This window comes from Carcharodon carcharias, chromosome 2 (assembly GCF_017639515.1).
Source record: "Carcharodon carcharias isolate sCarCar2 chromosome 2, sCarCar2.pri, whole genome shotgun sequence".
NCBI lineage: Eukaryota > Metazoa > Chordata > Chondrichthyes > Lamniformes > Lamnidae > Carcharodon > Carcharodon carcharias.
In genome coordinates, this window is record NC_054468.1 from 123442447 (window position 1) to 123468632 (window position 26186).

A 26186-nucleotide genomic window follows, 5' to 3' on the forward strand; every position below is an offset into this window, starting at 1 on the left:
TGTAAATCTGCCGGCATTTCGGACAGATTGTATTTGTTTATAATTAAATCGAAACCTTGACCTTTAGCAACCAGAATGTAACTGCCGATGTTACTAAAACAACTTTATTGGTTGAAATGGAAAACTTTCAGGATCGCATTAAACGGTTCCCATTTAAAGTAAATTGTGTCCCAATGAAGTGAGCTATCTCTGCTTTACAATGAGGAACTTTTGCTGGTAACAAATTCTGTGCAAATGAAACTCAAACACACAATATACACGGCGCAAGGTTGAAGCCTGTGTGAACGTTATTAGAGCCAAAACATTAACAACAATCGTTTTCCACATGAAACACTTAAAAGTTCACGTTTTATTCAAGATTCATAGATGACCCTGGAATAAATAAACAGAAATGTTCCTTCCCACAAACAGCAGCTCCACCTGCCTTCAGATTTATGCAGAAAATGCACCGAGAATGATTTTGAGCTCCCACAGAATTCGTTTGCTTTCGGAGTACAAATAACGATCCTTTTTTCAAGGCAACGAAAGCCGTTTCAGAAAAATACCTTCCAAAATACCTGTCATTCATGCAATCAGATTGTGCTGTTCGGGGTAATAAATAAACATCCATAAAACACCAGAGAGTCACTTTCACTAACTGGTGCACAGTATCAGCCCTTTCAAGAGTTCAAACTAAAACTAACTTCAGAGAACATCATTTACAACATGGCCGTTCTGTCGAAGCTTATTAAATATATTTAAAAAAGACATATAGCTCAAATGATAGTTCAAATACCCAATGAAAATAAAACCAAGTATTTGAAATGCAGCACTAGCAAGCTTAAACATTCCGAATTTTATAGATTTTTCTACCAGCTGCTTCACTTTTTACAATTAATGAAAATTACAATCCCAACATCTTTCGGGGGAAAATTTGAACCCGGCGATCAATTTATTAATTTCCAATGAAAGTCTGTCGGTTCTGTCTCTGTTTGAATATAATTCTGTATAACATGATTTAGTTTGAAAATGCAATTCACATGGATAATAATGACGGGTTAACCCCAGACTTTCCGCTCTCACTTCCTGGGATTCGATATTTGAAAACTGATCAATGAACAATTTGAAGCAGATCAGTCTCATAAAGGTGTAAGTAACATAAAGAAAAATAAAGCCAGGATTAATGAGAACCAATAATAACAATCCTGTTCCATTTGCAACAATTTGGTCTTCTCCCTCCATCAGTGTAGAAGTAAGAATTCTTCCTCAATATATGGGATAAAGATTAAATGTCACTGATACAAATAAAACAATTACACTCAGCTTTTTTTTACAAAATACAATTTCATAAAAACAATGATTGCAGCCAAATATGTGGGTGCAAGGCATTGGGATGATTAAATGCTGTCAACATAAAACATTACAACAGTTTACAACCTACATATAACATTATATAATTCAAATGCCATCGCATATATTTTATCAAAATAACAATGAATGTTTTCTAAATGATGTGGAATCACTGTTTGTGCATCTCACTGAAGTACACATTTATCTTCCTTCTTGACAATCTTCCCTTTGTTTTGCTCCAGAGTTCGTTCCAAATGTTCATCTTCTTCTTCTGCTCTATAAACACACATAAATATGCTGCATCAGCAAATTGGTAAACTAATGACATGAGGTAGGTGGGATGGTTTATCTGATGATTACATTGAAAGGTCTATCATCACCGAACTAGAATTCATAAGTCAGAAACAATAAGATTTGACATGATTGGATGATTGGTACACAGTCCATCAGTACAGTCAAACAATGAGAAAAGTTTTAAGTTAGTATGGAAATGGGAGAAGTGGTTTCCTCCTCCTGTGTAATACTGTAACTTACTGTTTTTCCTGTCACCTTCTCCTGGGTATTGTAACTTACTGTTTTTCCTGTCACTTCTCCTGGGTATTGTAACTTGCTGTTTTTCCTGTTACTCCCGCCTATGTAATATTGTAACTTAATGTTTTGCCTGTTACATCCTCATGTGTAATACTGTAACTTGCTGCTTTTCCTGTTATTTCCTATGTACCACTGTAATGTAGTTTTCCCTGTTATCTTCTCCTGTGCAATACTGTAACTTACTGTTTTCCTCTTACTTACTCTTGTGTAATACTGTAATTGTTTTTCCTGTTACCTCATGTGTAACACTGTAACTTACGGTTTTCCCGTTATCTCCTCCTGTATAATGCTGTAACTTACTGTTACTTCCTCCTGTGTAACAGAGTAACCAGCTTTCCGGTTACCTCCTCCTTTGCAATATCATAACTTACTGTTTTCTTATTACCTCCTCCTGTAATATTGTAATTTCATGTTTTTCCTGTAACCTCCTCCTGTGCAATACTGTAACTGTTTTTCCTGTTGCCTCCTCATGTAATAGTGTAACTTACTGTTTTTCCTGTTACCTCCTACTGTGATACTGTAACTTACTGTTATTCCTGTTAATTCTTGTGTACTGTATTTTATGTTTTTCCTGTTGCCTCCTTGTGTAATACTGTAACTTACTGTTTTTCCCGTTGCCTCCTCCTATGTAATACTGTAAGTTATCCCTGTTACTTGTGTACTGTAATTTAATGTTTTCCCTGTTACAGTCTGTGTAATATTAACTGTTTTTCCTGTTACCTCCTCCTGTGTAATACTGTAACTTCCTGTTACTTTTGTAATACTGTAACTTAGTTATTCATGTTACTTGTGTACTGTAATTTGTTTTCCCTGTTACAGCCTCTCGTGTAATAACTGTTTTTCCTGTTACCACCTCCTTTGTAATACTGTAACTTACTGTTGTTCCTGTTACCTCCATGTGTAATACTGTAACTTACTGTTTTTCCTGTTACCTCCTCTTGTGTAAATGTGTAACATTGTTTTTCAAGTTACACTTACTGTTATTCCTGTTACTTGTGTACTGTAATTTAATGTTTTCCCTGTTCCAGCCTGTGCAGTACTGTTTTTCCTGTTACCTCCTATGTAATACTGTAACTTAGTTATTCCTGTTACTTGTGTACTTTAATTTAATGTTTTCCCTGTTACAGCCTGTGTAATATTAACTGTTTTTCCTGTTACTGCCTCCTGTGTAATACTGTAACCGCTTTTCCTGTTACCTCCTCCAGTGTAATGCTGTAACTTCCTGTTTTTCCTGTTACCCCGTGTAATATTGTAACTTCCTGTTGTTCCTGTTACCTCCTTCTGTGTAATACTGTAACTTACTGTTTTTCCTGTTACCCTCTCCTGTGTAATACTGTAACTTACTGTTTTTTCTGTTACCTCCTCCTGTGTAATACTGTAACTTACTGTTTTTCCTGTTACCCTCTCCTGTGTAATACTGTAACTTACTGTTTTTCCTGCGCATCCAAATCGCGGACAAGTGCGTCGCGTTTGTTAACCAGAATAACGAGTTCATCCAGCAGGAGCTGTTCACGTCTTTTTTGTGCTTCTGTTTTCTGCCAGTCTGAAAATAAAGTATAAACTAAATTACTCTCCATGTTTGCTTAGGACTAACTTTCTGCTGAAATTCTCAGTATTACCCGAAACTCCAAATAACAACTGGATTTGTAAATTAGATCGGTTAGTTGGATTTGAAAATTAAAACCAAGTAAAGCAACAAGCATACATCGCCAAATACCTGCAGATGCTGGTCATTTTCATAAATTCGGACTTTCCAGATTCAATTGATTATATCACGAGGTTGACATTCATACAGAACAAAAAAACCTTCTTTCAGCCTTACTATTTTAAAGACACAACATGCTTGTTAGCTAACCCATTCCAGCGACAGGTTGGGGAGAATGAGCGCGGTGCACTGCACATTTTGACTTGATTCGGGGTTTGGTGGTCACAGTGTAGCCCCGGCTCCTGCCTTCAGGTTCTTATGTCAGCAGAAAGTGGCACACACACAGTTAGGGTTAGTCACTTGTTTCTGGTATAAAATACATTGTTTTTTCTTTTGGTATGTGCGGCCGCCACGTTTTAAACCCAAAACACCAAATACATAGCAAGTATACAACCCTCAGAAGGTAAATCAACTGCCTGCCTGTGAATAGAAGGCGCACCGTGTGTAAACGGCAGCAAAACTCCGGAGGGCAGCTGCTACATGCTGAATCACTGACCAGGATTCAATTTGTATTCCAAACCCATACTTTACAATCACTTTAAGAGAGAAATGAATCATCGGGTCAGATGAAATATTGAGAGTATTCTGCATACTTACCATCTTCCCCTACCCGCCAAGAATTAAATACATTATCAAACGTGTGGAACTCTTCTTTGCTGCTTTTATTACATTGTTAGGAAGAAACCCCACAAACTCGAATTTCAGTTAATCCTTAGCAAAAATATTTTTTGAAAAAGTTCAAGATGGATTGGGTAACTTTTTGGTCTAAGGTAAGAGACAGCCGACAGATCTTTAAATAAAAGTGACCATAACATATATTGACTTAAGGTGAAACGGAAAACCAGCATTGAGACAGCTACATCGCGAAGTTCTTAAAGTTGATATCAGTGAGCTAACAAATGCAAACTCACAAAAAAGAATGAATGTTGCAGATTCTGTTCTTTTATAATCATTATAATGGTCCAATTTTAATCCAGATCATTTAAATGTGTGCCTTTTAAAACTCGTCCTTTCTTTTAATGTCTGGAAAGGGTGATTGGTGATTTGCCCAAAGATCGGTGTGTGTGCAGGAGGGGAGGGGTGTGCTTGCTAACTGAAGTTCTGGGGCTGGAGGAGCAGCCTGTACCTGTCAATCAGCAGCCGGCAGCTCCGCCCAGCTCATTAAGAAAGTAAACAATGAAAAAGGGCGAGCAGTTGCTGATTGAGGCAGGGGAAATCGGACACCAGCTTTAAAACCCAAACCCACAAAAGTAACGAAACAAACCCCCTCTCTACTTCCCAAACAGAGTGTGCAATCTACTCGGATTTAGCCCCACCGCCCTAGGCTTTCACGTTAAACTCACACGGCTGTTGCATTCAGATAAATCCCAACAATGCCCATCAACCGTTACCATGTGAATCTTCATAAGCTACACAAGAATGCGCCATTACAAACAGCACCACCCCAACCCCCACCCCATGCAAAATTGGCTGAAGACAACAAACAGGCTCAGCAGCTCTGTACATGCCGGGGCTTTTTCGGCACGAATGTTTTATACTGGATTTACAAGTTCAGAATTTACATACAACGTGTCAGCATCGTTGAGAATCAAGTCGGACACTATCTTGTCCATGTCGATTCACTAAAAAATTTCCGACACTTGAAAACGCATGGGTAAATGAAAGATTGTAACATGGATGAGTAATGCAGAGGCCTGAATTAATGGCCAAGAGACGTGGGTTCAAATCCCGCCATGGCAGCTGGAGGGGTTTAAAATTCAGTCAATAATTTGGAATACAGATTTGTGTGAAAATGGTGACCATGTAACTACCGGATTGTTATAAAACCCATCTCATTCACTGATGTCCTTCAAGGAAGGAAATCTGCAGCCCTTACCTGGTCTGGCCTACACTGTCTCCCCCCACCCCGGAACAGACTGGTAACCCACTCATTTCAGAGCAGTTAGGGATGGGCAATAAATGTTGGCCTTATTTACTGGATATTTAATTCTTTATTTATTCACTATTTACCTCCAGTGAAATGATCAAATAACAATCACTAAACCTCAGCTCTTAGTTCAATGTTGCAACTGAGAAGAAAAATGATGGCAGAGTTGACCTGGAAACTGTAAAAAGTGGAGATGGAGATGCGCAAGAAGATATGGTTAGAATGGCTGCATTTAGGGAGGGCTGAGTAGGAAAGTACCCACACCATAACTGGAAAAGATTAATTGAAGAATAAAGTCAGGTCAAAGAAAAGTCATTTGCAAATTATAACTTCTTGGATCAAGCATGCAATTTGATATATTTTAGTAAGCAAGGTTTCTGTCAATAAATTAATACGCAAGTAGAAAGTTGCAACTATCAGTCCCGATGAATAATTCCTACGTGTAACACTGAGTTATGCTATCGAAAAAAAAACAGATGTGTGAACTTCAATCAAGTTTAGTTACAATGCTCCAAATAGAGGAATTGCCTGCTGACACTTGGGCTGGATTCTCCATTAGTGTGCTGTGACTTGGTTGCAACGCTGATCCATTTTACTGGGTTGGGATCCATTGTACAAGGCTGTCTCTCAGCTGATCATTGGCAAAGAAGAGAATTTTGCTGGTGTAGCAGTGAAACTGTTGATGCAGTGCCTAAGGATTTAAACAGGGCAGAAGAGGGCCCTGTGACAATAGCAAAAAAGTTTCCATGGCCTCTCTGAGATCCTAAAATGGTCAGTGTTGAAAAGCCAGTATGGAAGAGAAAGAAAAAAAAATGTATATAGTGCCTTTCACAAACTCAGGATGTCCCACAGCAGTTTACAGCCAATTCAGTACTTTTCTCTGAGGCTGGGTCAAAATCCTGGAGCTCCCTCCCTAACAGCGCTGTGGGTGTACGTATACCACATGGACTGCAGTGGTTCAAGAAGGCAGCTCACCACCACCTTCTCAAAAGGCAACTCGAGATGGGCAAGAAATGCTGGCCCAGCCAGTGAAGCCCACATCCCATGAAGGAATAAAAAAGTGTATTCATTGTCAATGCAAGCTCCCACTAATAGCAATGTGACAATGACCAGATAGTGTGCTTCTGCAATGTTGACTGGGGGACAAGTATTGGTCAGGACACCAGGGAGACCTCCCATGCTCTGCTTCAGAATAGTGCCATGGGATCTTTTACATCCACATGAAAGAGCAGACGGGGGCTCAGTCTAATGCCTCATTTAGCACTCCCTCAGTACTGCACTAAAGTGTCAGCCTGCATAACATGTTGAAGTATCTGAGGTCGGAATTGAACCCACAACCTGCCGACTGAGTGTTAACACTGAACCATGGTTGTTTTGGCCATTACCAGACCCACCCTCTCCCTAGTGCATTAACTATGGGACCTTACAGTTGCTGTCACAAGGTCCAGTACCAACTTTCTCCTGCAGCTGGAGTTAGTGGAAGCAAGTAAGTCAATATGGCAGCTTACCAGGTGCCACCTACTCACCGGTATTTATGTGCACTGAGCATGGACAAGATGCTAGCAATCAACTCAGTTCTGGGGGGTTGCTGAGGTGGGGGGCGGGGGAGGCAAGGACAGTGAGCTTGGAATGGGAAGGGGATGTTAGGATTTACTATGTGACTTTGTTCCATATTCCATTGTTTCTCAACTGACCGATGGGCCTAATTGTCTAGTGTTACACATTAAAACTATGGGAGTGATGTACTGAAAGGCACAACCAGAGTTTGTGGAACTGTGCCCCAACATAAAATGGTGTCTTAAGAGAGAAAAGGAAATATATTTAAATGAAACATGAAATTATTGTCATACAAGAAAAGAGAATACTGTTGAAGGCTGGAAGTATGGTTCAAATGAGCTACTTACTCGCCTACAAAGCTTGTTAATTAATATTGCTTTATTCCTTGTACATTTAGGGAGAAATTCCAAATTTTAACAGTCACAGGATGCCCTACTGGAGACCTGTTACGTTATAGCTCCCAGCCAGAAGACAGCTGCTCAAACTGACGTATGCTATGGTGTCAGCAGGTGACTCACTGTGTTGATCACGGATTGACATTCTTCCCAGTTTTGAATGCAAACTCCAGAGCTCACCCAGCATTAAAAAATTCTCGGCCAGTTGGACTTGAACTCAGTACAAACACAGTGAAGTGACTCTCTTCTAGTTTGAAGACCCAATACTGAGAATCTCCAGCAGGCTGCACTGTATGTGTTATTTTCCTCAATTGTCGTTAGGAGTTTTATGAAATATATTTCATTTGAGATTGGGTGGTATAGGTTGAAAATGTATTATTGCCCTTTGAGATGATTGCACTGAGGTCATCACATCAAAATACAACAAGTGAGCTTACACAATGATCAGATATATTTATGACTAGAATATTAATTTGGTTAATTAAATATATTCAGTGAAGTAACTGAAATCTCTTCAATGCCTTTTAACTGTTCAGGTATTTATTTCTAAGGTTCCAAAAGCATTTCTCGTAAAAAAATTAATTTATGCCCGAAAAAAGTAAATATTCAAGTTCAGCAACTTGTCAGAATTAAACGTATCTAAATTAGAAATATGCACATAGTCGATGATCAGCCCAGTTTGGTGGCTTTGCTGCAGTCAGCCTCACAAGGAAAATAGGATATTAGCACAAGGCTTGTCATGAGGAAGATGGAGGAACTGGGTAGGAAATCAACATGAAATGTCAATAAGATATTTAACTTTTGGAAATGAATCTGCATGCAGTGTCTGAGTTCAAACAAAATTCAGATCGTATTCTGTTTACAGTATTTGAAGCACCCTCTTTGCCAGGCTTGAAAATACATTTGCATTGGTGCAGAGAGATTTTGCATGATCACAACAAGGACAGAGGTTTGAACCTTTAATTAATAAAAGTTCAAAGAACCAAAGTGCAAATAATGTATCTTCACCACTTTTTGCTTTCTACCTCAGATTTTAACTACATTTTAATGCTCATGGTTTCATTCAGAGGTCATTTTTCTGGTATGAACTGAGGTAATGAATTGTTGTCAGTATTTTTTCTTCATTCTTTCATGGGATGTGGGGGCAGCACTGGCAAGGCTAGCATTTACTGCCCATCCCGAATTGGCCCCGAATTGATTGCTTGCCACACCATTTCGGAGGGCAGTTAAGAGTCAACCACTTCTGCAGTCACATGTAGACCAGACCAGGTAAGGAGGACAGATTAATGAACCAGATGGGTTTTTGCGACAATGAACAATAAATAGTTTCACAGTCACTATTACTGAGACCAGCCTATCAGTTCCAGATTATTGATTGAATGGTGGGATTTGAACCCATGTCCCCAGAATACTATCCTGGGCTTCTGGATTACTAGTCCAGTCACATTACCACTACGCCACCATCTCCCCCCTAAATGGTGTGATCTCTCAATCCATTCACTTCTTTAACTTCTTTAAGTAAATTGAATTTTTATAAAATATGCCATCCTAAATGTAATTAAAATGTCACAGTACATTTCGCAATAACATTGAATACTTTGCTGGTTTGATTCATTGGCATACCGTCACAAAGTGTTATTCCTGATTCTGAGCAACGTTTTGAGGAAGGGATGAGCAGAGGTCAGGGACAAGGGACACTTCAGAAGAGTTATGTATTCATGGATCTCTACTTCAAAAAAATAATGAACCAGATGGTCTTTGCTACCTTTAGCAACAGCCCATTTTTGGGGTGCCAGAAACACACACTAAAGCAGTGTATGCCTCGTGTCAAATTTGTGTTTAAGTTAGATTAGTTCCTTGAAATTACTCAACTTTCAAATTGAAAACATAAATAGATTATACACATTATATTGGGTGTGCATTATATAATAAATACCAAGATCGACCTCAGAGGCCACAATGTTCCAACCAGTTGGTACAACAGTCATAACAATGGTTTAACTATTGCAGAGAATTGCTGCAACTTACTGTGGGGGTAGTGAATCTTTTCATTATATACAGTAAGTTGCAGCAAACTAAGTTCAGTATAAGGTATATATCAGAACAAGAGACGACCATATTAGGGGATTGGAGAACAGTTGCAGAGGCATGCAGATATCCTGGGGCTTGTCCAGAAATGTAAATGGGCGTGGCATTTAACAGGTCCAGTTTTTGTATTTGTAGATGCTGATCTCCTGTTTCATTCTTATTCTCAGCCTGCTCATTCAGCACCCTAACAGGACTGCCAGCCAGCAGACTGCTGTAGACCAAACAACTCAGTGGGGGTTGCCCAGTTAGTGCCCCATCAGCCTACTCTTGATCATCAGTAAAGTAATGGAAGGGATGATCAACAGTGCTATCAAGCAGCACTTGCTTAGCAATAACCTGCTCACTGATGCCCAGTTTGGGTACTATCAGGGCCACTCAGCTCCTAACCTCATTACAACCTTGGTTCAAACATGGACAAAAGAGCTGAACTCCCAAGGTGAGGTGAGAATGACTATCCTTGACATTAAGGCCGCATTTGACTGAGTGTGGCATCAAGGAGCCCGAGCGAAACTGGAGTCAATGGGAGTTGTGGGGAAAACTCTCCAGTGGTTGGAGTCATTCCTAGCACAAAGGAAGATGCTGTGCTTGTTGGAGGTCAATTATCTCAGTTCGAGGAGGTCACTGCAGGAGTTCCTCAGGGTAGTGTCCTCAGCCCAACAATCTTCAGCTGCTTCATCAATGACCTTCCTTCCATCATAAAGTCAGAAGTGGGGATGTTCGCTGATGATTGTATAATGTTCAGCACCATTCACGAATCCTCAGATACTGGAGCAGCCCATGTTCAAATGCAGCAAGAGCTGGACAATATCCAGGCTTGAGCTGACAAGTGGCAAGTAACCTTTCTGCCACACAAGTGCCAGGCAATGATCATCTCCAACAAGACAGAATCTAATCATCACCCCTTGACGTCCAATGGCATTACCATCGCTGAATCCTCCATGATCCACATCCTGGGGATTACCATTGTCCAGGAACTGTACTGGACTAGCCATATAAATACTGTGGCTACAACAGCAGGTCAGAGGCTGAGAATTCTGTGGTGAGTGACTCACCTGACTCCCCAAAGCCTGTCCACCATCTACATGGCACAAGTCAGGAGTGTGATGGAATACTCCCCACTTGCCTGATTAAGTGCAGCTCCCACAACACTCAAGATGCTTGACACCATCCAGGACAAAGCAGTCTGTTTGATTGGCGTCCCATCCACAATCATTCACTCCCTCCACCACCAACGCACAGGGCAGCAGTGTATACATCTACAAGATGCACTGCAGAAATGCTCCTCAGACAGCACCTTCCAAACCCATGACCACTACCATCTAGAAGGACAAGGGCAGCAGACACATAGAAACCCTACCACCTGGAAGTTCCCCTCCAAGCCACACACCATATTGGCTTCGAAATATATCACTGTTCCTTCGATGTCACTGGGTCAAAATCCTGGAACTCCTTTCCTAACAGCACTGGGGTGTACCTACACCACAGGGACTGCAGCTGTTCAAGAAGGCAACTCACAACCACCTTCTCAAGGGCAATTAGGGATGGGCAAAAAAATCCTGGCCTAGCCAGTGAAGCCCACATCCTGTGAATGAATACAAAAAAGGGCCAAGCTGAAGGTGATTCCTCTTGGGGGAATGGGTTGGAGTTAGGTTTGGGGTCTGTTAGTTACCACTGTTTAGGCAGTCAACATTTTGAAAGTGTAGAGTCCAGCCAACTAGACTGGCCAGTAGCTAGAGTTCCTCCAACCCACTTAAAAAAAAAGGCGTCTGTCTCCTTAGGCACAGTGGCCCTCAAGTATCATGCACCTGATGACTGTCCTACTGATGCATAGAGGAAAACCTGCCCTACATATCCAGAGAGTGTGAACAAGTGTGAACAGAGTATTAAGAAGTATTTGGATGTGCACTTGCAATGCCATGGCATACAAGGCTATGGGCCTAGTACTGGAAAACGGCATTAGAATAGTTAGGTACATGTTTGACCGGCGCAGACTCAATGGGCTGAAGGGCCTTTTTCTGTGCTGTAGACCTCAATGGCTCCATGACATTGCTGGAGTGTTTCTTCAAATTTCTCAAGAATCAATCAAAAAGTGCAGACTTTATTAAGAATTTCAAATTGTCATCCGCTGTATTGTCTGAAGAAAATATGCCTTAAGTGATGCGGTGACTGATAATAAGCCAATAAGTTACCATAACTCACTTGAGCAAGATGAACCCAAATTCCTTAAGTAATTTAAAAGCTTTTCCAGTGGTTTCAATTAGTGAGATCAGAAGCTTGCAATGTCAATCATAGTTCAGCATTTATATTCTAGTTCTACTGGTGTTAAATCTATACTGCTTTGTGATGACCCATGTGCTTTGGGAAAACATGTATTTTCTTTCTGTGCGATGTCCCCTTTAAGACTAGGGTCAACTGAGAATATTCTGAAAGAGGGTTAATTGGCCTTGTAACCTGAGGTTGCCATGATGAACATGGTGATGAACAGCTGAATGGCAAAGTGTAAATTGTGAGCTAAATGCAGTGGGGTTGGGTCAGCCTGTGTTTTTTGTTTGGCAGTTCAGAACATACTGACAATTGATGTAAAGAGGAAACAAACAAATTTCTCTCCAAATGAAACAATTTTCTGTTTAGCTGTCTTTGACCAGATCCTGGTGTTTAAGCAGGTCTCTGAGAATAGAACAGAAACTGTGTTACTGTTTGTGTTATACAATTTGACGGAGCAGAGAGCTGAAGTCAGAAAGGCCAATAGATTGTAGATTGGACAAGACCCATTGCCACTGTTTCAGTGTTGCCAGAGCCCACCAGACTATTTAAAGAGATTGGAGAAGGGAGTCTCTGGGGATTCTGTGCCATCAAGAGTATTATGACCAGAGTGAGAGAGGGTTCGAGGATGTGTACCTTGTCAGCGGTAACCCATGTATAGGCACTTTGGATGGAATATGACTTCTGGTGAATGTGATTCAAGGGCCGAAACATGTGGGAAGTGAAAAATTCCAAGTTGGAAAGACTGAGATTACACGTTGTGCCACATTTGTGTGGGAAGTAATGTGAGTGCTTAGAATAAAGGTATGCCTCATGTAGTTACATCAACAATTTAAAGTGAAATTTACCTTTTTATTTAAAATATCCTTTGCCTATTAGTTAATGTTTGAATAAGGTTGATTTGGGTTGGTTTGTTACAGTATAAGTTTTAAAAAGTGAAATCTTGTCCATTGGTTTATTTCCATTGGTGTCATGGGATTAATTTCTTTTAAAAGTTATTGGTTTCTAGAGGATTACATATATGCACCACAAAACTATTCATTGGGTCTGAAAGGTTTTCATTCTACTTTAGTTTTTTGACATTGGCCATACCATTCTTTTCTAATATCCATTTTCTACAGACCACCTGCATAGCACTGCACACTTCATTCAAAACTGCATCAACAGACAGTATACCATTTTATCGTTTTTCCCTTCTCCCATAATACGTTGATTTTAGAATTCTTTGCTTTCAACTCCCTCCCTAGCTTTGCTCCACTCAACCTTGGTGATTTCCTCTAGCCTTATGCCCCCATGTTCATCTTCTACTCTGATAACTAACACTTTCAATGACCTCCTCCACTATGTCTGACTGCTTAGTCATTCTAGTGTGATTCTCTGAAACTTCATGTCAAAAACCTCCTGAAAACTCTTCTCACTGACTGCCTGCCATACTCTCTATTTTCCTTTTCCTTCTCTATGTTCCCTCCTTATTGTAAAGCAGTTTGTGGTGTTTTCTGCAAATGAAGATTGCTGTAGAAATGTATGCTTGTGTTCTCTTTACCTTTCATACTGTTTTGAAAATGAAACTTATTGCTTCCTCCTTCCAATTCTTATCCTTCCCCTTTTTTATCCTGAATGCAGTGATTCAAGCAGAGATGCAGTCCCACAAGCGGTTAGTCCCTCTGATATTTCAGCAAATAAACCATTTTTTGTAAGAGAGTTTAGATAGTGGGCTTTAGGGAGTTATTTGACAGAAGAGAGAGAAAATAACAGCCAAGACTAACTCAATTCTCATCTGATATGCACACTTCCACAAAAATTAGCTACAGGAACCCTAGTTGATTGCTGTCTCCCTAGGCCAAGGATGCTGAGCTTAAATTATAACTACCTCACTGTTATCCTGATTGAGGTTGAAAAATACAGCACAGATCAGACATCAAACTTGAGATCTTTCTGGCCTGTGTGACTCAGTGTCACAACACACACTCCATTTGCACATTAGGCTAGAATGTAAGAACATAAGAAATAGGAGGAGTAGTTCATGTGGTCCCATGAGCCTGCTCCACTATTCATATGATCATAGCTAATCTTCTATCTCAACTTCGCTTTCCTCTCCTACTCCTCCATTTCTTTCGCATCCAACAATCTATTGATTTCTGTCTTGAATTTGTTTTTAATGACATGTGGCGTGTCGGCTAGGCCAGCATCTGTTGCCCATCCCCAATTGCCTTTGAGAAGCCCGCAGTGAGCCGCCTTCTTGAACTGCAGCAGTTCATCTGGTGTAGGTACACCCACAGTGCTGAGTATACTCAATGACTCATTATCCACAGCTCTCTGGGGCAGTGAATTCCAAAGATTCATAATCCGCTGAGTGAAGAAATTTCTCCTTATCTCAGTGCTAAATGATCAACACCTTATCCAGGGATGATGATCCCTAATTCTACATTCACCTGCCAGGGAAAACAGCCTCTCAGCACCTACTTGTTAAGCCCTCTCAGAATTTTATACATTTCACTGATCAATGCTCATTCTTCTAAACTCTAGGGAATATAGGTTCATTTTACACAATCTTTCCTCACAGGACAACGCGTTCCTCCAAGGAATCAGTTCTATTGAAAGGTCATCAACCTGAAATGTTAAACTCTGTTTTTTTCCACAGATGCTGCCTGACCTGCTGAGTATTTCCAGATTTATTTGTTTTTATTTCTCTTTCATAAAACTGTGTTGACTGTGCCTAATCATGTTGTGGTTTTCTAAGTGCCCTGTTACTACATCCCTAATAATAGATTCGAACACTTTTCTTCCCACTGATTCAGGCTAACGGGCCTATACTTCCCCATTTTCTCTCCCCATCTTTCTTGAAGAATGGAGTTACATATTGTTCTAATCCACAAGTGTCACAACTCAGGTAGTTAGGAGGCAAATGCTAGAACTGGAGCCTGGTCTTTATTCATTTTCAAGCTTTTATTTACAGAGACATTTATTAAATATTGTACACCCCCAAACCAACAAACACAAGTGAGTCACCACCTGAAATCAATTAACACCTGACTGATATGTAATTAACACCAGAGACCATGCTTGAATCTAGACAGGAAATCATGGAATATCAAAGCAATACATCCACTATCTCTGCCTCCCACTTCTTTTCAAACCCTAGGATGCAGGCCATCAGGTCCAGCGGTTTTGTCAGCTTTTAGTCCCATTAATTTCTCCAGTGCTTTTCCTGACTAAACTGGAAAGGGTGTGGATGGGGTCTCTGAGCCAAACTCAATTATATAATTCATTGCAAATTGAATTTTGGTTCAAGAGAACAGAAAAACAACAATATAAATCCCATTCATATTTTAAAGGTATTTCATCAAAATAGTCAGATGAAGGGGAAAAAGCCTTCATAATAGCAGGAAGGGAGGGAACAAATTAACAGGCGAGACTGACCACAGCAATTATCACCCGCTGGGAATGGTTGAAGCCTCTCCACTTGCTACATCTCTGCTACACTATGTGCCCATAATCAAAGATCTGTGGTTACTATGCTCCAATTTCTTTGTACAACCAGACTAACAAGCGTGACACTGCAGAGTTTTGTTTAAACAGCTTGATCCATTGGTATCCCAGTTCCACATAGTCTCTTTGAATCTACCCATTCACTGAAACAGTCCATATTACTGAGTCAACTTTTGGTTTCGAAAATTTCCACTGTTTGATTAAGTTCAAGGGCATAATTTCATATTCATACAATGCATATTTGAAATCAGATGTCAGGTAATAATCAAATGAAAGTTGAAACACAGAGGATTCACTCATGAAGGGAATGGACAAAATAGTTAGCAATACTCTCTGACCTATACCTTGAAAAATACCATAATAATAATTCAAATTTTCAATGTGAACAGATTGAGGACACAATATAATTTTATAAGAAGTTCAAGTCATGGTTTTACTACTTTACAGTGGACTTTCCTTTGAAAGTCTGTTAAAATTATAAAGAATAATAAATTTACCTACGAGAAATCAGATAACTAATGTTGGGAACAACTTCAGGCTTTGTGGTAATGGTCCCCTATAATAGGGGATCCAGCCAACATTCACCATCTAAACTTACAGGTGAGAGACAAGGACAATGCACTAGAGTGTGGTTGGCACTCAGAAACATACCACTATGCAAGTCAGTGCCTTCAGTACTGGAGGGGAAGAGGATTAAGGGACAGAACAAAATTGAGTGTAATTGAAACTGAACTCAGCATAAAATTCAGTTGTTGTTGTGAGACAAATACAAGCACACAGGTAGGTAAAGACCAGCTGGTCCATCAAGCCTGCTCCACACCATGGTGGCTGGACCATCATGACTAAACACTTCCTCTATCCCTAGCGCTCTTTCCTGGCATCACCACCCACCCCTTCACCCCTAAGGTAAATGTACCTTATTAAAGTATGTTTCAATCTGAAAATGTTTATGTTAACTTCATATATTTTGGCACTTGCATAATTGGATAGGAGCATCTGGTCTAATCCAGATATTGTTCTACAATATGAATTCATACTTGAAGGCTCATCATTAAATAAAGAGGGATTGGACTGCTATGAAAAACAATTATCAAAAATAGCATATTTTCTAGGAATTTAAAGCTTTTAACTCTAATTTAAACAGAAAAAATAAAATGCCTAACACAAAAAAGCAGATACAAACTGGGCACAATTCTTACATTTTATTCCCTCAAAATAACAAGGGAAATGAATTCACACAATGTATTTATTCAAATAATTATTTTAAAGTTGCTTTTTGATTGATAAGTTAAAACAAACACTAATTAAAAATAAAATATTGTTATAATATTGTAGAATAAAAGTCAGTGGTTGACTATATATACTTTATACTAAAAGTACAAACATATGGATGCTGTACTTTAGAAAATTGTTGTTTTAATGAATTAGACTGTAAATTTCTGAAAATTAACATTTTGTTGTGAACGATGCACTGGGGATTGCAATCTGGTCTTATCTTCAGTCCCAGTCAACTAGCGTTCCAGAAAGAGTGTGCAGCATCATCAGAGCGTCCATTTGATAGGATTCTACTGCTGGACCTAATCAATCTCTGGAATACTGTGGCTGCACCGTGCAACAAAGCTAAAATAGATTTACAAATGGGGTTTTAGGGGGATAAGCTCCTTCACAGGATTACATATTGATTTTAAATATAAAAAAAGCTTATCATATAAACCGTAACTACAAAAATAGTGAACCTATGCATAAATCCTTTTAGAAGAGCTTGCACTTCAAACTACAAACTGAGAGTGAATAAAGCCAGAGTAAGATCCATTTCGTGGGTTAACAATAAAAAACAGAATGTTTTAAAGACTATCCTTAGGCCATGTATAAACAAAACATGAGCAGGTACTCAAGACCAATGACAGGTATTTATTGATGTCCAAATCTGCAAAACATACATTTGACACTGCTGTGATATAATTATGTAGATAATATTACCTTTTCAATTGTGGCAGTTTTCAAACATCCTCCAAATACCATGCTCATTTTTTGTGTTAAAATATTATCAGTAGAATGTTTCAGATCAGAACAAATACAGCATTTAATTTTTATTTCAATCCAGGCACACAAAAATCCTGGCCAGATATTAAATTTGCAATTAAATGAATGCTGCCTGCAAAAACTAATCAACAATTAAACTGCCTACAAGCGCACATACAGGGACCTTTATACAAATTCACTACTTTATGACATACATTACATTAGTTTAACATTAAGCAGTTTAATTAGGAACATACAATTACTTCATATGCATTCACTGACCACATCATGGCCTGCATTACCTTTAAAATTAAGAGGGGAAAAACAATTAATTGTTGAAAGATAATTGTAATGAACTGAGTGTGTACAGGTGGAACAGTAGAGATCTAAGTGTATTATAAAATACCCCATTATGTGCCATATACAATATATGGGGAAAAAAGTCTTTTTTAACTCTGGTGAGTCCAAGTATATTTTTCAGACAAACTCAAGTACTTAACCAGATTACAAAATGGGAAATAAAGAATTTAAGCTGAAATAAGATGAGCAAAACTCTTGGCAAACTGGCTCAATCTTTCATATATTTGATGACGTCTAGTTAGCTCCAGTTAAATGTTTTCTATTGTTACAGAAAGGTATGAGCTTGAATGTCGACAACACATAGCAGTTTCTTTCAGAACTATTATGATATAAACAGAAATTTCAACCTAAAGTCTTCACAGAAGGATGAGACCATACTCCAAATCAAATGCATCCCATGCTGTAATGCATTTTGCAAATGGATCTAATGCTATGAAAGTGATTGGATATCAGATTTAACCTTATTCTATCTACTCTTTCCTTTGTTTGATAGGCCTATTGACCTCATCACAGTTCACAAGCTGAATGGCAATGCATATTTCAGCATGGGCTGTCCAAGTTTCCAACACAGTTTCTTGATTGCTATAGCACATGTAGAATACTGACCTTTCAGAGATTACCGAGCATCCACATAACTGCTTCGTGAAGTGGTCAAGGAGAAACTGTCCACACATAACCAACACAATGGTCAGCAACTGCACAAAAAAGTGCTCACATGCTACTGACATTAATAGGTCAAGAAGAGTTTGATCAACTGCCTTCACATGCTATCAATGAGTCCTGCACAGTTTACTGTCTACTCTACTCTGTCATCAACAGACTAAGAAATCAGCATGCCTGTCTGGAAAACACTGATATGAATGGAACCACTGACTGCACAACTCTTTTTCACTGTCATGACATCAATGGTTACAGCACTATCTGCAGAACTGGAAAACCCCTGGGACTGAAACCGGGAAGACTGATAATTACATATTTGCTACTATGAACGTTATTTATCCCTTTCTATGTAAACATTAGCCAAGATGATATATTCATGACTCTCAAAGCAGCAGAACACTATGGATTATTTTAATGTTCAGCATTGAAAAAAACCCAATTTATTTGGCTTCTATTTGTTAAATAAATTATTTAAAAATGCCTTTGATTCTTTTGGTTAAACTAAAAAGTTTAGCAAGATCAATTATTCAAATTAATAATTTCTTAAATACATGCTCTGGAATATCATTGTCATTTTGATTATGCAGCTTGAGGCAGGATGATTTGAATTGTTATCCCTTAGGAGGTAATAAATTATGTGCCAGTGCATGCACCATCAGTTTTTCTAGGCTAAATCCAGACAGAGATTTGGATCATGTTGTTTATAGCACCCTGATGTTAATCTCTAAATTTCAGTCCAGAAATACAAGAAATGATGTGGGGGGTTTTACTCTTATCTATGATTACAGCGAATAACCCATAATTGTTTATTCTGGATGCTTTGAGCCGAATCTGCTGTAAATTCACAACAAATGCAAATTTCCAGCAACAGTGAAGCTTTACTTGTACTTTTTGTTCCCTTACAAATTACATCACAGGAGAAAAGATGCATTTGACAAATAATCCAAGCTCACTTCTCTAACATTTTGTATTTCTAAACTATTTCTACAACACTATTTCTTGAACAGATTTAGCAGCTGGAATAATTGGTGAATTGTACTTGTCATAACCACTTCAACAAGTTGAACAGTGACCAATTGATTAATCATGTGATTTATTTGTGGGGCAGGGGAGCCACTAACTTGCACCAGTTTCTGATCATACTGTTCTGAGAAAATGCACCTTCTGTGATTTCTGCACACCCCACCCAGAGAACACATTAAAAAATTGTTCCTTTTGGGTTTACAAAACAATATCGTTCTGCACGAGTTAACTCTTAGTAACAGCACATTAACTGGCAAAATGAACAATGAAACAGAGAAATGAACCAATTCCAGTCTAAATGTATGCCAGTGGCAGAATCTGTGAAATAAATTAGAATTGATTTATAATGGCTCAGCCAGCTTATCAGGTGAAGAAAGACATAATTGTGCCCAGTCAAAGGCTAACAAGGTCAATACATAACGGTCAAGTTAATTGGCATTGATTGTAATTGTTTTACTTTGCAGACAAAGTCACAGTCAATACCAGGTGGCATTTACTTGAAAAAGAAAAAAATTTCCAAGATTCCCAAATGCATTTTTCACTCCCACATTATTGCAAGTTTAGAATATTCAGAAGGTAAAAGGAATAGTTAACATGCATATGAACATCTAGAATTTTACAGTTATTCAATGAACTTAATATTATGATTTTAACTATATTTATATGAGTTTTAATTTCTAAATATAGTGCATACAGTTTTTTAAAATCAGGTACTGTGTTTGCAACAAAGAACATTCTTGTGGGCATTTAGCCCAGGAGAATTCATCAGCAGTTAATTTTTCCAAAATATTGAAATCATTGAGGCTTTGAAAAGGAAATACTTTTGAAAAAATAATACATAACCGCTCATCACTTACCTTCTATTGCAAGCATAGCTCGTAATTCTCTATTTAGCAGCTCAAAGCGTCTCTCAAGATCATGTTCTTTTTCCCTAGGCAAGTCAAAAAAGTTCATCAATACAGTAATTAACAAATCATTACTGACTAAAAGCAACCTTTAAGATTCATTGATTACGGGGACTGACTATTGTCTTTTCTCAAACCTTTAATCTACTCCAAATAATTGATACACAAACCTTCATCAATAGTGTTCTAGTTACGGGGGATTTAAAAATAGTGTGATTATCATACAATATATCATTTAAATTGATGTAAATCCTAACTAACTATTTAGAAAAAGGGCAAAATGAGATTTGGCTAGGTACACAGGTACACTTTGGATTTTTCTTGGCTTTAGGTGGGATGGAGTTGTGGAATTGTTTTTAAAGGTCAACCTCATGCAATGGGCTTGCAGGTTTAAACTTGGGAAAAAGAGAAAACAAAATAAGTCAGGGAGCAGTGATTAGGCAATGCCAAGACAGTTTTAAAAAACTGAAAATTGTTGGAGACATGAAAGACTGGGAAGAAACTCACTCATTTTTCGTTCCTGGGAAAAATTAGTTCCAGTGGGAGGTAATGGAGTGAATTTCGATGAGGAGATGGTATAGGATTGAAAGTTCATAGTTTTGAAATAAAGAAAGGGGAAAGTTGAAAAGAGCATTTTAACTTTGTTCAGCACCACGAGAGGGGTATGAGGAGAGCATCCTCAATATGGGGACAGTGTTCATCTTCATCTAAAAATTGAATGAGTTAAGAGTTGTTGCAGGGAAAAGAACTTGAGTATATGTATTGTGTAAATAAATTCCTTTGAGGAAACTTCAGCAACAAAGGAGATTTGGGGTGATTCAACAGAAGAGTGGATGATGAGTGAAAGATGTTACAGATATGAAGAAGGAACAGAGTAAGAGAGTCCTGGGTGCCCTGAATGAATGGAAAAAATGTTGGAGGATAATTCAGAAAATAAAGCTGTTTGTGGGGAAGTTTGATAATTATGAATGCAGCCTTGTGGAAGGCTGATCAGATGTTCTGAGCGAGAGCCCTTGTTAAAATTGTTGGAGATATCCAAGACAATGACAAAAGTTCACCAAAGTGTTAAGAGATTATTTCCAGATGTGCACAATATAAGCATCAAAACTACCAACAGAATTCCAATGCTAAGAACCATAGTGGCAATAATGCATTCAATTAGAATTTAGAAAATTATCAACTTGAGAACATAAGAAATAGGAGGAGTAGACTATATGGCCCCTCAAGCCTGCTCCACCAATGAATATGATCATGGCTGATCATTTGCCTCAACTCCACATTCCTGCTCACTCCCCATATCCCTTGATTATGGACAAAGGATAACTTGAGAATGGCAATTTTCACAACTTTAGAAAGAACTAAGGGATAAGATAGTGTAATTATGATACTTAGCAAACCAGAGGTCTGGTTAAAATCTTAAATAGCTTAGTAATAGAAGTGATTATAATAAATGTATTAATTTATGGACTATTGCTAGGAAAATACATAAAAGCTGCTGCTTCATTTAACAAAAGACCCCAACTGCTTCACAAATATCCTTTAGGACTAGCATGCATATGACTTCAGTCTCATACTATGTGATTGACTCCTAATATCTTCCATCCTCCTGATTTTACACATACTTTCTGATCCCATGCCCCAGCCAATCCAGTCTCTTTGTTTACCCCGATGCATTGCCAGCCAATGACACATTATTCCCAAATTACCTGCTTTCTTGCAGGGTACAGCCCTCCCTATACATGACTTCATTTGGAGGAATGCATCAGCCTCTTGATTTACTGAAATCTGTCTTGCCAAGATTGACCCTTGCTGTGACATTATACCATGTCCCACATAAACCATCACCTTGCTCAAGTAGCACTTATCTGCAAATTGCACTTTGACCTTAATTCTTTACCACATTTAAACACTTTAGTCATCGCCGGTCCTTTCATGTCCTGCTTACCTGACTGCCCCAGACAGACAGATGCCTTGCTAGTGAAATCTCCTACCTCCTTTCTGCCTCCTGTCCTTGCACCAAGGTGCTCTTATCTTTGGGGATTTCAACTTGCATTTTATTCACCTTCCTGATCTCCCCTATCATCAATGCCCACACAAATGGCCTGCCTTTAGGACTTGCAGTATGTAGGGTCTTGGTACCAACATCCTCCCCAATCTTTTTTAGATTTCTTTTCTCCTACTTATCCCAATGCTTCTACAAACCTCTCCACTTTCATTTTTCTTCCTCTGGGAAAAAAATTACACATCAACTCTTTCACAATTGTTACCCAAATCTCACCTCAACTCTGGTCTACCTATTATGATACAGGCATCTTCATTGATCTGAAAAATATCAAATTCCCCCTTTATTCCCATTAGTTCTGTTTCCCATATCCACCACCTTCATTAGTGGAAAAAACAGTCCACAGCCCATCACCTTAAGCACACCTAGAAACTAACTGCTCTGGTTAGTCAATACATCAGCTGTGAGAAAATCAAGACAATGATGGCTGGATGGTAACAAGGCCCTCCCATCACCATCAGGCAACTCCAGGGAGGGTGATGTAGAGATTGACACCCATACAAGAATTGGCAAAGCAACATCAGTCTTTGAGTGGCTCCACATAGTCTGGGCATTCAACATCATCAACATGACCATGAAGCTGCAAATCTAACATGTCCATAAGCAATCTATGCCAGCCAGACATAGAAGAGAACAGCAAAGGTGTCAGCAGCATCTTGTCAAGGGCAATTAGGGATGGGCATTAAATGCTGGCCTAGCCAGCAGCGCCCACATCCCATAAATGAATATAATGTTTTGAGTTCAATATAACTCTTCTGCAAATCTGTTTCTCTCTCCACAGATGCTGCCAGACTTGCTGAGTTTTTCCAACACTTTGTTTTTATTTCAGATCACCAGCATCTGCAATATTTTGCTTTTATAAAGGTATCACATTGGATGTCTTTCACCAGTGCTGCCTACGTAAGATCCTGGCCATCACATGGAGAGACAGCATCACCAAAGGAGTGCTACAGAGGGCTGGTCAGAAGCACCCATGGGACGTTGCGACAGAGACACGACTGAGGCTGGCAGGGCACCTATTTCACCTCCCGGATGTTTGTCCCACCAGAATGGACACCACTAGATGGAAGAAGACAACCGGGCTGGCCAAAGAAAACTTGGCAAAGTACATTTAAGGAATACCTTCAAAGGCAGGACACCACTTGGAAGGGAGCAAAAGAGGCTGTGGTGGACTAGGGCCAGTGGCAGAATCTTGCTGCCCATTGTCCCACACAGGACCAGAGGATCCAAGCATAAGAAAGAAAATCTCTGGTTGTCCACTGTCAAATGTGGCATGGCTGTGTCATAAGCTAGTCCCTCCTGTTTTACATACGGGCACACATCAATAAATTTCCTCTAACCCTCCCCACTCTACTCTCAGTCCTCACTTTGGACGTCAAACACAAAGATTTAATTCATGGCTTTCTGTCCCAAAACAAGATCATCCATTCTGCTGCCTCTCTGCTTCAGTAACTCCTCTACTTTCCATTCCACCTCCTCCTGCCTTGTTCCATTTATCATCCACCTCCCCTCCAGACTTTACAAGCCATCTCTCAATCATGAAGTCCACCAGCTGCTTCCTCAAATGCTTCCCGGCCAAACTTGCTGCCCTTAGCTTTATACTCGTTAATGTCATCACTTGCTGCTATATTCCAGCATGATTCCTGCATCTTTCAAAACTGCCATCGCCATTCTTTATCTCTAAAACCTTGGATCCTCCATTATCTCCAAATATGGCTCATCTCCAATATTCCTCAAAAGGATTATGGTCTTGCAATTAATACTCCCATTATTCCTAGTTTGTTATTCTGTCCTGCCCACAGCACTGTAGCCATGTAAATAGTATCCTGAGCATGCAAATGGGAATGTAGCTCACTGATCCTACTCTACTACCTTTCAATAAATCATCCTTTTCAATTTGTCTCTCTTCCACAGACTGCCTTTGTTTCACTGCACTCACTCCTACTCATGGCTAACATATCACCTCCAACTTATTCTCCTCCTATGTCTTTATGGTCACCTCTGAAAACCCCTAGGGCTCCATCCTTGGCCCTTCCTCCTCTTCATTTGTATATTGTACTGTGGCAGTGTTATTAAGAAGTATGGGATCAGATTCCAAATGAATGTTGATGATCCTCAGAGCTATTCTGCATCTGCCATTGACCACCCCCCAAAGTCACCACTACTATCTGCAACCTCTTTTTTTTCTAACAGGAAAACCTGGATGAACTGAAACTTTCCGAAGTAGCATTGCCCCTATCGTACCTCAATATTCACATCCCTGAAAACACACTTTGCTCCTTTAATACCTCCTCTACTTCTTGTCTGGGATCCCTCTGTTCAATTCTTCAGCCATCATATGCATGCTGTCTGGAACTCTTTTTCCTTGGCATCTCTCCCACATCACCTTCTTCCTCAAGGTTTCTTCTCTTCCACTATATTTTGCAACTCCAACCATCTACTTCTCTTTCCTGTCTGCTTCATGGCCCCTCTTTGTCCATCAGCTAGAAAAGCACTTTGAGAATGTTTCCTTTGGACATGAGGAGCACTATAGAAATGCAATCTTTCCATGTCCTTTATATATCTTCATCAAAATACATCAAGAACATATTTCAACCAAAACCCAATTTCACATATTTTTCAAACAGTGTGAAATTGGGTGTTCGTAGAAATCTTAAAATAGTTCAGATTGATTTTAACAGTAACAGGAACGAATGTTGTAGATTTATTATGTACCGTATTATTAAGTTTCTCTAGTCAATAAATACTATTTCTGAATTTCAAAAAAATCATTCTGATCAAGTAATTTTTAACAACAAAGGAAAATAAAGTTTGTGTAAATAAAGTAAATGAATAGGAAGGGACAGAGCATGTGAACTTACGAGTGCACCAGCAGATAAGGCCAGAGATTGCAAGGGTACGAAGACAGAATTGAAGGTTCTGTATCTGAATGTACGTAGCAATCACAACAAAACGGATGAATTGATAACACAAATAGAAATAAATATGCATGACCTAATAGCCATTTCAGAGACATGGTTGCAAGGTGAGCAAGGCTGGGACCTAAATATTCAGGATATTTGACATTTTGGAAGGACAAGAAGCTAGGAAAAAGTGGTGGGGTAGCTCTGTTAATTAAGGATAACATTAATACAGTAGTGACATATGACCTTAGTTTAGAAGATCAAGATGTAGAATCAGTTTGGGTAGAGATAAGAAACAGCAAAGATAAGTAGTCACTTGGGGGAGTAGTTTATAGGCCCCCTAACATAGCTACACTGTGGAACAGAGTGTGCAGTAAGAAACAATGGGGGCTTTTAAAAAAAGTACTGCAATAATCATGAGTCATTTTAATCTACATAGAAATTGGATGAATCAGATTGGGAAGGGTAGCCTGGAAGAATTCATAGTATGTAGTCGAAACAATTTCTTAGAACAATACATTCTAGTGCCAACCAGAGTACAGGGTATTTTAAAACAAAAACAGAATTACCTGGAAAAACTCAGCAGGTCTGGCAGCATCGGCAGAGAAGAAAAGAGTTGACGTTTCGAGTCCTCATGCCCCTTCAACAGAACTAGGTGAATCCAAGGAAGGGGTGAAATATAAGCTGGTTTAAGGTGTGTGTGTGTGTGTTGGCGGGGGGTTTGGGTGGGGGGAGAGAAGTGGAGGGGGGTGGTGTGGTTGTAGGGACAATCAAGCAGTGATAGAAGCAGATCATCAAAAGATGTCACAGACAAAAGAACACATAGGTGTTGAAGTTGGTGATATTATCTAAACGAATGTGCTAATTAAGAATGGATGGTAGGGCACTCAAGGTATAGCTCTAGCGGG

General features: G+C 39.2%; 1 protein-coding gene across 4 annotated transcripts in view; it reads right to left on the minus strand.

Annotated features, from left to right (window-relative positions):
• Nucleotides 1–329: 329 nt before the first annotated feature.
• ehbp1 (EH domain binding protein 1) overlaps nt 330–26186 on the minus strand; it is a 383657-nt gene continuing 357800 nt past the window's right edge. For all 4 annotated transcript variants that reach the window (XM_041177904.1, XM_041177895.1, XM_041177886.1 and 1 more), the window contains 3 exons: nt 20266–20339; nt 3349–3463; nt 330–1605 (listed from right to left, as the gene is read on the minus strand). In XM_041177904.1, the coding sequence (XP_041033838.1) occupies nt 1515–1605; nt 3349–3463; nt 20266–20339 (280 nt within the window). In that variant the 3' untranslated portion in view covers nt 330–1514. The remainder of the gene's footprint in view (nt 1606–3348; nt 3464–20265; nt 20340–26186) is intronic.